We start from the raw sequence: 13,988 nt of genomic DNA on the forward strand, positions 1-13,988 counted from the left end.
TCCCCCCTGGGGGTGAAATTTTTTTTTCTTTCAAACCATTGCTTTATACACCTTCATGAATTCGTCTTGAAGAGTACATTAAGGATCAAAAAACGATTTTAAAATATTTTGATCATAGCAAGAGCTATTCTCAAAAAACTAACAATTTTGGCCATTTTAGCAAAATCAGGTGATTTTGACGGTTATTTGAGGATAACTTTTTCTGGGATCAATATTTTTAAAAAACGTTTTTTGATTCTTAATGTACTCTTCAAGGCGAATTCAGGAAGGTGTATAAAGCCATGGTTTGAAAGAAAAAAAAATTTCACCCCCAGAGGGGAACCTTCCCCTTTTTTATGAAATTCGAATTTGACATATTGCTGAAAAAATAGTCTGAGAACACTTTTAAAGGTATCAATAGTCTTATATTTATGAATAGAATGGGTTAAAATAGCGCGCCAAAAATTTTTGCATCTTGAGTCGGCCTACTGGGCACATAGTGTACTGGAAATAATCTTCATAAATCATAAATATTTGCAGATTTGAAGACTCGTCTATTTTGGTGTATGCTATTCAAATTTTACAACAAGCCATTTTTCCTGCGCCTGTTCTATCTGTTTGGTCACAACTGGGTTTCTTAGTCGCACTTTTATTTCAACCTACAAGATTAAATGATTTTTGTTAAAATCTTTAAGTTAATAATCTAGTTTTTTTTACCGTGGTCGTAAGTGATGAGACTTTAGACAATAAATTAAGTTGTTGACACCTCCAATTACGATAAAAAAATTCTCCCCTAAATAAAAATCCAACAAAAGTAAGACAGCTTATAAGAGGTCGTTTTAAGTAGCAAACAAAGCTACTATAAAAATCCAAATGTCCGTCTCTCCGTTTGTCCGTCCGTTAGACACGAATTTGGGTGTTTTGTATGATAGGACCTAATAAATATTACCTACTAAGAGTAAAAAAATTATTAGCTATAGCAAATAAAATCCTAGAGGCAAAGGACATTAAAAAATCCAGAAAATCTATCAATTTTATTTAACTTTTTACCTTTCCTCCGACAGGTTTCCTGCCACTGTACAAGTCAAAGCTATCGTGTATCTCACACTTTGTCTCCAGAGTGGATAGTTTGACAGTTGCTGTCCCTAGCAGTGTGTCAGACCGTAGGAAACCTCCCTGCAGTAGTTTAGGAGTTCATTTAATGAAAACTCAGGGGTGTATATTCTGCACAAGATTTTTTTTTCCCCGGCTACAAATTTCTTTATTTCCCCTCCCCCCTAGTTTTTTCTCACCAAGTAGGGGGGAAAATGGAAAAATATTTAAAGAACTCTATATTTTATTTATTGCATCCCTCCTACCACACATTCTTTTAGTTTTTTTTACCAAGGAGGGGGGGAATAGAAAAAATGTTTTCAGTTTTCTTAATTTTTACATTGTTTTTCCCTCCAACCCCTAATTTTTTATTTCCCCCCCCCCCCCCTGAGCCGGGGATCCCATGTAGAATACACCCCTGTGAAAACTTTAACGAAACACTAATAAAATTATGATTTTAAAATTGTAATTGAAAATTTACAAGTTGTCAGCAATCTATAACTTATCCACCCTTTTATCTGTAAATCGTCTTTACTTCTCTCTACATTTTCAACAAAAAAAAAACTTTTAAATTTTTGTGACTAGCCCAAAATTTTCAAAGTTAACACTACATGAAATAAGTCCTAAATAGTTCATTTAATTTTCCACTTATAACACTTCACTAATATTCAGGGGTGTATATTCTACATGGGGAAAAAATAAGAAATTAGTGGTTGGAGGGAAAAAAATGTAAAAATTAAGAAAACTAAAAACATTTTTTCCATTTCCCCCCCCCCCCCCCCCCTCCTTGGTAAAAAAAACTAAAAAAATGTGTGGTAGGAGGGATAAAATAAATAAAATATAGAGTTCTTTAAATATTTTCCCATTTTCCCCCATACTTGGTGAGAAAAAACTAGGGGGGGGGGGGGGGGAAAGTAATGAAATTTGTAGCCGGGGAAAAAAATAAATCTTGTGCAGAATATACACCCCTGCTAATATTTTAAAATTTTAAATATTTTGAACCCTTCTTATTGATAAAATTGTCTATTAATAAAATAAAAGAATAGTGGGGACACGAGGGGAGGGGACCCTGTCCCGATTTTGTATTGGATCTTTAAATCAACTAATAGTGCCGTAAAAAATAAAATTAGTCAATCAGCAAAAAGCATTTGTAAGCAGACGAAAAGGGTCTCCGCGACTTGGGTTAGGAAGTTGTCCTGATTATACATCTATAACTGTACAATTATTTAAACTTTAATGCTATTTTAAATGAACTTCTCCCTTAATCCAAACTTCTGCTTTAACATTGCCTCGCTTTAATATTCTTTGGAATCCCTTATCCCTGAAAAAAAAATAAATGAATTTTGCTATATTTTATTTTCTTTGTCCTATCTTTATTTAATCAGGAATCTTAAGGGATAAGACGATGGACGATTTATTGGTATAAATCTCCTATGATGATTAGGTGGGTCGATTTTGGACATTTTTTTCTGAGACCAAAGCGGGGATCTGCAAATGATTTATATGAGTATAATACACCTCTGGATGATTTAAAATTTATCCTAAGTCTTAAAACCGCGGACGACCAGACATTCAATTGTATAGCTATTTGTATATGGGTGTCAAAAAATTAATGAATCAGAACTATGGCTTCATGGTGCTCCCAGGAAAGGCATTGAGAAGTAGAATCAGGAACTTTTGACCGTTTCAAAAAATCTCGTTCCTAGCCCGAGAAAATCTTAAAAACCTCTACAAATTGGACAATTCTCAATAAACCTTAAAAAATTGTGTTTTATTAGCCATTTCTAAGGCTAGGAACTAGATATTTTGAAACGGACAAAAGTTCCTGATTCTACTCTACAAGGTCTTTCCTGGGAGCACCATGAAGCCATAGTTCTGGTTCAATAAATGTTTTATTTTCATTTACATATAGCTATACAATTGTATGCCTGGTCGTTGGTAAAAGGTTGGTAAATAAAGGGTAAGGAAGCCAAATATGACTTTGACTGACTTATAGTCGGAAATTCATTATTAAACTGGGAAAATGCACAAAAATATTTAGCCCTCTAGTACTAAAAGCAACTGAGATAATAAGTGGAGTGGGCTTGAATGTCGTATTTGCATATTTCTTATTAATGAATTACATTTTTAAGTGGTCGTGTTCTAAAACTCAATTTTTTAAATTCTTTTTCGGTCAGAAATTTTATTTAAGTTAGTTTTATCTGTTGCACATCCCCTCTTTGTCTAATTCCGATATGAACCCGCCCTAATGATGATCGTATAAATTACCCCTTTCGAAAAATTGAAAATTGGTCACTGCATGTTTAAACCAACCAAGCAAGATTATTTAAAAATACCCAAAGTTTTTAATACAACCATTTGGAGGAAGTGTTTATATGTCAAATGTCTCCTCCCTCCTGCCTTAGGCCTATCTACAAATAATCTTATCAGCCTGTCAGGTCTATAATATAATTTACATCTGTTTTCTGTCTACCAGTATATCGCTTGGCCTATCAGTCACTCAGTATGTGTAGTATATCTATCTATCCCTATAAACTATCAATCACCACTTACCTGGGATTAACAACAATCATATGTTTACTGTTGTACTCCGGATTATTACTGTCTTTAACCACAGCTGTTTTGTCTATAGTTGGAGTGTCCCTTGGAAAGGGAAACTCCCATTTCACGTATGTATCAACGTCCTATTTAAACCTACTTTGAACTTTAACAATTAGTAGGTGTCCTATTTTAGTATGAAAAAAAATCAAATTCTATAACCTAAACTTAACTTTTATACTTTTTGCATACTTCTTTTCCTCTATTATATCCTTGGGTAGAAAACTGGCAAAAATGTCTCATATATTGCATGTCTGCTCATAAGGTGCTTTCCCTCAAGGTGCCTGTCGAGCACTAACCCCTTGCTATCTTTATTTTTCAAATAAGAGATTGTTTTTTTCCAATTTGTATACCTAGATAATCAGTTTTTAGGATCTGCAAGAAATTGTCTTAATTCTTTACCCCAAAAATCATTCGTTTTAAGACCTTTATTCCTACGCCTTACCCCAGCGGGGTGCTGAGTACCCAATATAACCTAACCTAGAGCAATAAACAAACAAATGTAAATCTACCCCCACATTGAATTAGCTTCATGATATACATCCTCATTACTACCTACAGCTTTTAAAGTTCAAAATGATTTCCTTCGGATTTTTAACCATGTAGTTAATTCCAGACATGATAGTCAACTCTAAATCGTTGTCTGTAAGGTCGGTATGGCTAACAACCTTTCAATATCCATCATATTTGTTAATTATTCCCCTACACATTTGTTTTTTTTTAAGCAACTCTTAAATGATTACCAGAAAGTCCAAAGTTCCATTTAATACATGTTGATTTTTTAACAACAAATAGGGATTTTTTCCCGCTTAATCCGTAAAGTTGGGCGTTACTGTTGGGTTGTAGTCAAATGCTGTTATTAAGTCAAAGTGTTCTTAATTATATATAACCTAATGTATATATTATATAAGGATCTTGGACAAAGTACCCTCGGACAAAGTAGTCTACGGAAAAAGTAGCACCCGGACAAAGTAGCCTCCTAAGGAAAGTAGCCTCCACTGTTAATAAAGGTCGTGGCCGCAGCGCTCGGCCCCCTTGCCTATAACCTAACCTAACCCAACCTAAAAATTGCAAAAACAATGTTAAAAATTGTAAAAACAATATTAAAACTTGTTAAAATCTACCAACCACTTTTTGTAAAATCCACGAAATTCTAAACCATCTATGTATTAACAGTTTTTTTCATAATAAATGTCCTGAGGATAACATAGGTTAGGTTATAGGCTAGGAGACCGAGCGCCCGCGGCTAAGCAGGCCAGGGGGCTGAGCACTGCAGCCATGACCTTTATTAACAGTGGAGACTACTTTCCTTAGGAGGCTACTTTGTCCGGAGGCTACTTTGTCCAAGGCTACTTTGTCCAAGATCCTTATTTACTAAGTATATTTGCGATAACTTTTATTTAATGAAATCTTCCAATTTTTAACATGTACAAAACGGCCTGCTTACTTGCTTCAAGATCCATGTCAGATCTATATAGGAAATAAATGTCTATAAACGAGCTCAAGTTTTCCAAGGAATATATGACTAAAACTCATAGTGCTCCAATAATCCATAATAAACTCTCATTGCCCAGAACGATAAGACTCATTATTTTACTTTATTAAAAATAAATTCCTTTTTTTTATTTCATGTAGCTATTTACCTTATATTGATGTATTTAATTTCTAATCATAAAAGAGAAAATTTAAATTTATAATATAATAAATTTAAGAAAACTCTGTTTTAAAAGAATTCGATTGTGGCGACATTTTGTGTGGTCAAATATTAAACTAAAATTGTAATCGGCATCATTAACCCTTTAGTGATGGTAATGTAAAGAAAAAAATATAATTTAAAAAATCTTTTTAAAATCATTTAAATTATTAAATATTTACTTTCTTTTAGATAGTAATGCCGGGTGAGGAAAATAGATTTATTGAGAAATAGATATGCATATAGAAAACTAGCCAATAGGGAGATAATTATATCGAGCCAACTCTAGTATAATATATGAAATGGTCCATAATTATGATCAGTTAGACTTAATAAGAGCATTTGAATACAAAGAAACACCCATCTACACGGAATTACGCGAAAAGAATTACAAAGAATCCTAGGATGATTAGGTACTATGTTATAAACAGAGCAATCCAATAAATATAAGAATGTCCGCATCAAGAATTCTGTAATCCAAGATTTTTTTAAGACTTGTATGATATGATGTTTTAAATCCTGGACCTTGCTAAAAGCTCTAGTCTCGTAATGAAACTTGGGTACCGGATCCCCTCGCTTGAAGGCAAAACGAACCGCATCCAGGTCCTTAATAAAATCAATATGTATGTCAATGAAAATACAAGATGTTTTTTTAAATCTAGCAATTTGTGTTCTCTTCTTAATAAACCTAGAATGTTTCTGTTAGTTCAAATATATTGTACAATTTTAAATTACTTAATTTTTTCAATTCTGAATTTAAAAGATGATAAAAACATCTAATGTTACCTTTTTAGAATGCAACGCCATCTGCTCAAACTTGTTAGAACTAGCAATATCCCCAACCTCTTTGAAGTAGGTCCTATTTGACATGCACATTTTTACCTAGAAAATCATTTTTATGAACTACCTTTTATCTATTAATTTATGTTCTTGTCAATTATTTGGTCAGAAAATCAAAAATAACTGCCGCCGAGAACACTGTCCTTTTCTTCGTAACACTTAACAGACATCCAACCCTTTCATTTCATTGCACGATCTTTGTTTGGAAGTCCTAACTGAATAAGGTAGTGAGTTGACTTGTTGAGCCTGATCATGGATAACTCCCACTCTTATTATTTAGGTATAGCGCCTGACAAGTGTTTTCAAGACTCGAACTCGACACTTTCCTGGTGGCATACCGACACAAAACCACGGGTTAAATATTAGAGCATAACAATGGAGGAGGAAGTGATTACTGAATATCCCCACCCGAGGACCCTGTGTCGATATTCAATTGGGCCTTTGAAAAGCATCCAATAGCGTCGGGAAAAAAAGCACAGCCATGTTGCTACAAAAGAGCAGAAAGCAATTTACTAGCAGACCAAAAAGGTCACAAAAAGAGGTATCCAGGTAGTTGTCTGGTAATCCATATACATATGTATATTTATAGATTTATTGGTTAACTTAAATATATTATGTGTAGCTCACCTGTGCTATCAAATCTTGTTCAAGCTTGGCATACATCTCTGCCCTGTCTCCAGTTACTTTGCTTTCCTCCATGCTCACTATCTCAAAGTCCATGTCGTTTGCTTTAGCAGCCTTGCAAAGTGTTATATAAGTTTATTTTATGTTTTAAGTATCTGTATCATAACATGTGTCCCTAATTCAATTTCATAATTATGTTAGTGAATACACATTTTTAAGGAAGGGTTATTTAAGTAAAATCATATAAATGTACATTGAAAAAAATAGCAACATATCCCATTGCAAAGCAAATACACATTCTTGCTTTTTTATCTTAGAAATACATGTAATTATAGTTTTTTCAAACTTGTTATCCTTATATTAAAGTAACAGGTTATCCGTAGCAAAGGATACCGCAAACTGCTGAACCGATATGGTTCTCTTAACAGTAGTTCTTATAGGCCCAGAGAAGATTTTTAACATAAAAAAGAGAAATTGCCATAGAAAAAAAATCACATCCTCTCCCACTAAAAAAAATTCCCCTCGAGGCTTTAGGATCATAGCCTAGAAAGAAACATAGAAATAAACAATCCTGTTGTATTAATTGTGGAGGTGTAGGCAGAGTTGTCATGTCCACAGGCAAACCAGCTTTGCTCACCTGGAGAATTTTTTTTTTGTAAAATTAACCTTCAAACAACGAAAAGGATACTAACACAGAGAGCTAGAGGGGACAAAGGGCTGTTTATTACACTAGTCCACAAAGTTTTATATCAACGTTTTCTTATTTGTTGACTTAACAACCTTGGGGACTTTAATTAAATTTTTATTGTTTGGATTGTTTAAATTAGTGTCCAAACGTTTCAATCACTAAGTGTAATCTACAGAAGGGGTAATTTTGTGTATCATCATTGGGGATGTACATTGTACATTAATTAATCATCCATTGTCTAATACCTTTAGATTCCTATATAACAAAATGATTTGTTATAATCAATTTCTGCCAAAGTTTCTTAAAACTCTTTATTACCTCAATAAGCTTATTAAGTCCAAGTGCTTGTCTAAGATACTCTTTTGCCGTGTCAGTTTGTCCTTGCTGTTTGGCCGCAAGGGCTGCTTCTTTGAACAGCTTTTGTCGCTTTTCTAGGGCTGCTAACTGCTTATCCTGTACTGACATCACTGATGGTTGACGGCCGACTTTCGGCGGCTGCGGCGATCTGCTTGGTGCCGCAGGCGACGGTTGGGCAGGTGAAGCACTAAGTTGTGATCTTTAAAATTTGGAATCTTTTTGGTACAATTTAAGGCATTATCAATTAATATTTACAAAGAAACAACAGTTTATAGTTTTAAATCAAGTATTTGGTACCTAAAATTTAAAATTAAAGAATTTAACATTTTTGAGGAAATCAATTTAGACTTTAAAAATCACCCTGCAGGAACGGCAGCTGGTTTTGGGGGAGTTGAAGCAGCTGCAGGTGCTAACCCAGCTACGGCAGCCGCAGGAGCCGCTTCTTGTGCTGGTTTGGGTGCTGCAGCTCCAGGCTGATCTGCCAACGGAATGGAGCCGAAACCAGGCGGATCCGGCAAATCGCCGCGAGGAAATGGACGTCCCGCCCTGTGAAAATCAGAATACTATACGTTAACAATAAATAATGTTGTCTCAATTTGTTAAAATATCATCCCGCAAACTTTTTGATGATAATTATTAATAAGTGTGATGCATAATACTTAGATGTTTAAGAAAATATATCCACTGTAAATTTGCTGGATGTGTAAATGGCAGTCCCCCTATTACCTTCATCAAATCTTTAAAACCACTCAGTCAAAATAAAAAGCGTGTATGATCCTGTCTGGCAATTTATCTATAGTAATCTTTACCTGTGTAGCTTAATTGCGTCTTCATACTGCTTTACAATTCTGCCCATGCGCCTGGCCTTCGAACTGTTACCAGATTCTTTCGCCTTTGCCTCTTCTGATTTGTATTTGTCCAACCTTTAGAAAAGATTTTTTAGTGCTTTCCATCAAAGTGCCTAGCAGGCACAGACCCTCCCCATCTCTCGAGATAATTAAAAAATAAGTTAAAAATAGGAAAGGAATAGTTATTTCTCGCATCGTATTATAAACGGCTTTCCGCGGATATAGAATGTACAATTATGAGAACTAGTTTTTTTAGCCCCGAGGTGCCGAAGGCACCGGCTAAAAACTAGTTTTAACCTTATGATTGTACATTTTTATATTCGTTGACAGCTGGATATAATACATAGTTTTTTCGTATGGATGAAAACCGGTTCCTATACACCGGATTCGAATGAATACGAGAAATAATTTTATTCTCCCCTCTATGCTATGAAATGAATTTATAAGCTTCGGTGAAAACAACTAAGAATTATTGCATTTATGAAAATCATAATCCTTCCTGGAAACCTACCAATGCATTAAGCTACCTTTAACTATAATAAATCTTAACTTAATATAACCTGACGGGTGTATATTTTCAAATTTGACCCTGCTGAGGGGGGGGGGGAATAAAAAATAAGTGGTTGGGGGAAAAAAATGTAAAAATTAAGATAACTGAAAGCATTTTTTTTCCATTTTCTCACCTTTTTGGTTAAAAAAACTAAAAGAATATGTGGGAGTGGGGAAAATATGAATAAAATAAAGAGTTTTAAAAATATTTTTCCATTTTATCCCCTTCATTGCTCGAAAAAACTAGGAGGAGAAAAAAATAAAAAAATTTAGAAGCGAGGGGAAAAAAATGAATCATGTGCAGAATATATACACACCTGTATAACCTAACATATCAAATATTAAATGGCTTTAAAGGGAACTTCTAATAAGTAATGTTATTTATTTTTTATTAATTGAGAACCTCCTACCTCTGTACTAAAGCCTCCATGATGGTTTTAGGCGCGGGTGGCGCCCCAAACATCTCGGGTTGAGGGACGGGAATGTCATTTGGATTGCTGGGTTCAACAATAGGAGTATCACGACTGAATTAATTCTTATTTTACAATACAAACAAGATAAAAAAATTAAATATAGGTATTGCCTTCAGCAAATTTGCAAATTTTGTCATATCATAAATATGACTTATACTACAGCTACTACAACTGTTTACGAACAATAAATTACAATGGACAAACAAAACTTCCAGACAAAGGTAGTACAATTAAAGAGTTTTTTGACTGTTTGTCTTGCTATTATTTTTAATAGCCTACTTAATAGCATTAAATCTTGTTTTGTTGGGTATAATTCAAAGGTGTTTGAACTCTTTTCATCCGATAATTCTATTTTTAAGCGTAAATTAAAGTATCATTTAAGTATTATAAAATTGCCTAAATTGTGAGTTAAGCTCTGGTTTAGGTTGCTGTGTTGGTTCACCTGATCTGACCAACGAATTCTCATCCTATTACAGTTATTTACTATATATTCTAGCTTATAATATTACCTTAGCTTAGTTTAAAATAATTGCAGCACTGAATCTTGGATAAAATACAAAATAATATATATTTTCCTTTATCCTATTAAGTAAATTAGTAAGGTAGTTTTTCGTCCGTAGCTTAAGATTTTCATAACTACCAAACTAATTGAGTTTTCCAATTCTTGGAAGCCTAAAAAGTCCCAGGTTAGTTTCTGGTTATTTCATTTTAAGCTTCAAGTCTTGGGATGGTTCTTTACTAATATTAAATATTCGAAGACTGGGCCCTTTGATTCTAGGGGCACAGTCACATCACTGGTTAATCATAATTTACTAGCAGAAAAAATCTTGAACTATTTTGATTTATTTATTATACATGCAGTTTTATAAAAGCTCTTCAATTGGGTTGATCTATTTGTGAAAGTTTCATTTCTGCATACAAAGAAATAGTTTTAGGGTAATGTCACAAAATAAAAACCAATCAAATTGAATTGCCTAGCCCCTACTTTAGGCTAACAGTAATAGGAGCAATGCAGCTAGTTAAGTAAATGTTCCTGTGCGACTTGGTGTCTTAAAATCTCTGTACTTGGTAAATCTGCAAGGCTAACTGAATCCTGTAATTTTATAGTTAACATACATTACTACAACAGCTGAGCTTTTATTATTTAATTTGTTTCAGGGTTGTATATTTTACATGGGATCCCCTGCTCAGGGGGGGGGGGGGGAATAAAAAATAAGTGGTTGGAGGGGAAAAAATGTAAAAATTTAGAAAACTGAAAACATTTTTTTCAGTTCCCCCCCCCTCCTTGGTGAAAAAATACAAAAAAAAATGTGTGGTAGGAGGGATAAAATAAATAAAATATAGAGTTCTCTAAATATTTTTCCATTTTCCCCCCTTGTGCAGAATATACACCCCTGTTTTGTTTATGAGTCAGTCTTTGCTCTTCTCTAATTTTCCTTAAAATATTCTTGTATTTAAAAAATCGTATTGATGAATCTTTAATTTTTTCCTTAGAAGTAATGTTTTTAAAAAGCAAAGCTTTTCTAAAAGTAGGGCCGGTCTATCCATACGTCAGTCCGTCCATAACGGCTATCTCTTTTTGTTAATTTAGACATGTTAGAGAATTGTCCTTTCGATTTCAAACTTTGAATGATTATTTCTATGACAATTAGGTACGCGTTAGGAAGCGTAGCAACTCTAAAAATGAAAATATGTATTTAATTGTATCCTGTATTGTTATTGTTTGTTTGTCCTTCCTTCTGATTTTAGAGATTCGCTTTTATGGATGTTGTCATCCTTGTATTCTCTATTTTTATAATTCACATTATTTGTTGAAATGTATGATAACTATCCTGATCTGCTAAATGTTCACATAGCTTTATCCTTTTCATGTACTCCATAGCCGTTGCCTTTTTAATGAAGATTAGTTATAGTTTAAAGACAAAGATAGAGGGGAAAATGAAATGTTTATTAAACTAGCTCCTAAGGTTTTAAAATAAAACTAATCAACTTTTTTACTTTAGTGAATTTTGATTGGTTGATTCATTAAGTTGAATGTCCAAACGTTTCAACCACTAATTTTAATCTACTGAAGGGTAATTTTCTGTTTCATCATTAAGAAGGTAAATCAAGTTATCACCCATTGTCTTATTCCTTAAGTGTAAATGTGACGGGTTCGAATCTTATCCAAAACGGCGTCACAACTTAAGACGTTAAAATGAATGGAATGATTGTTTGTAGTAGGGTTGGCAATCCGGAATCCGGATCCGGGATCCGGAATCCGCCCAATTTTTGGGCCAATTTTGGAATCCGAATCCGGAATCCGTTTTTTAATAGCGGATTCCGGATTCTGAATTGGTAGGCTAAAATTAGCGTCTTGAGTTTTTTCTTTCAACTTCCCCTTTTTGAAGGCAAAGATTATCATCATTATATATAATATCTTTTAAAATCTGGTTCAATTCTCGGAAGTGAATTATAGAAAAAACCAAAAACATTAATTTTTAGGACATATGTAGCACTTAAATTTTTTAATTTTTAAAAAAAGTCTTTTGAAACATTGCTAGAATCCGGAATCCGAATCCGGAATCCGCCAAAAATAAGAATCCGGAATCTGCAAGGAATCCGCCACTTTTTTTGACGGATTCTTTTAAGAATCCGGCCCAAAAATTCGACGGATTGCCATCACTAGTTTGTAGTAGTTAGGATGTTATTGTTAGTGCCATGTGACCTACTTCAAGGGACTTCCCAGCTCTACAATTTTAGAAACCATTCTTTGCGATTTTAACAAGATATTATGGACTGTAATAAATTCTTATAATAAAGTAACAGGATGTCTGTTTGTTTATTGGTCTGTCTGTCTGTAACGAAGGATCTCGCCAACCGCTGAACCGATCGGGTTCTCCTTAACAGGGTAGCTTTTCATAGGTCCCGGGGAAAAAAATTTAAGTGCCACTAGAGGCCTCTAGGGTCATAGCCGCTAGTATTAACATAAAATGGTAAATCGCCAAAAAAAAACTTAGGTAAAATCAACAAATATTTTAAGGAAAATCCTCAACAATTTTTTAAAAAAAGACTTCTACGAAATAAGAGTAACACACCCCTGCCACATTCGATAGTCCACAGGGTTCTAATAAAGGCCACTTAACCACTCTAAAATAATCTCTTTTACCTTGTCGTTTTGTTGTTTCGCAGCCAGTGCTAGTTGGGTTAACTCTTTTCGTCGGGCGAGTATCACAGTTTTTATATCAGTGCTTTTACTTTGGGGCGGACTGGAATGTTGAGACACTCTTTGATTTTAATTTAACAACACATTTATTTAAAATAGGGTTGGCAATCAGTATCCGAATCCGGGATCCGCCCTATTTTTGGTCAATTTTGAAATCCGAATCCTGAATCCATTTTATAATAGCGGATTCGGATTCTTAATTGGTAGGCTAAATTTAGCGTCTTGAGTTTTTTCTTTCAACTACCCCCCCCCCCCCTTTTTTTGAAGGCAAAGATTATCATCATTATATATAAAATCTTTTAAAATCTGGTTCTATTCTCGGAAGTGAATTATAGAGAACACCAAGTACATTAATTTTTAGGACATATGTAGCACTTAAATTTTTTAATTAAAAAAAGCCTTTTAAATATTGCTAGAATCCGGAATCCGCCATAGACGGATTCCAGGGGTGTATATTCTACATGGGATCCCCTGCTCAGGGGGGGGGGGGGAGAATAAAAAATAAGTGGTTGGAGGGAAAAAAAATGTAAAAATTAAGAAAACTGAAAACATTTTTTCCATTTCCCCCCCTCCTTGGTGAAAAAAACTTTTAAAAAAGTGTGGTAGGAGGGATAAAATAAATAAAATATGGAGTTCTTTAAATATTTTTCCATTTTCCCCCTACTTGGTGAGAAAAAACTAGAGGGGGAAGAAAAATAAAAAATTTTGTAGCAGGGGAAAAAAAATAAATCTTGTGCAGAATATACACCCTTGACGGATTCTAGTAAGAATCCGAATCCGGTAAAAATTTGACGGATTGCCATCCCTAATTTAAAACATACTTATGGATATTACCAGCTTTAAAATAGGAATACTTGTATGTTATCTGTCCTTAAAAACCTATCACAACTTGCTTAAAGTGACGTGCTCATGGTGAAATACATATGAAAATAGAAGTTTAAAAAATAAAAAATAAAAAGAAGGGGGGGGGGGGTGATCTGTAACGTCTTTTCACACGACATACCAACAATTTTATTTTGGGGTCTACTCCCGTAGTTTTAGA

At 34.1% G+C, this 13,988-nt stretch overlaps 2 protein-coding genes across 2 annotated transcripts in view; both read right to left on the minus strand.

The window, feature by feature from the left end:
• tex (THO complex 3 homolog tex) overlaps positions 1-13,988 on the minus strand; it is a 121,908-nt gene that overhangs the window by 17,542 nt on the left and 90,378 nt on the right. The window lies entirely within an intron of this gene.
• On the minus strand, positions 466-13,015 carry LOC145329074 (coiled-coil and C2 domain-containing protein 1-like). The gene is made up of 17 exons (XM_080173092.1): positions 12,890-13,015; positions 11,571-11,630; positions 10,773-10,831; positions 10,138-10,206; positions 9,679-9,792; positions 8,681-8,794; positions 8,232-8,417; positions 7,833-8,058; positions 7,397-7,463; positions 6,830-6,939; positions 6,149-6,244; positions 5,888-5,968; positions 4,252-4,337; positions 3,625-3,753; positions 2,328-2,392; positions 1,030-1,151; positions 466-638 (listed from the first exon to the last, which is right to left on the minus strand). Exons 2-17 carry the CDS (start codon positions 11,619-11,621, stop codon positions 549-551), a joined length of 1,665 nt encoding a protein of 554 aa, XP_080029218.1. The 5' UTR covers positions 11,622-11,630; positions 12,890-13,015; the 3' UTR covers positions 466-548.

This window comes from Acartia tonsa, chromosome 9, assembly GCF_053477335.1.
Source record: "Acartia tonsa isolate MP-2025a chromosome 9, ASM5347733v1, whole genome shotgun sequence".
Taxonomy (NCBI): Eukaryota; Metazoa; Arthropoda; class Copepoda; order Calanoida; family Acartiidae; genus Acartia; species Acartia tonsa.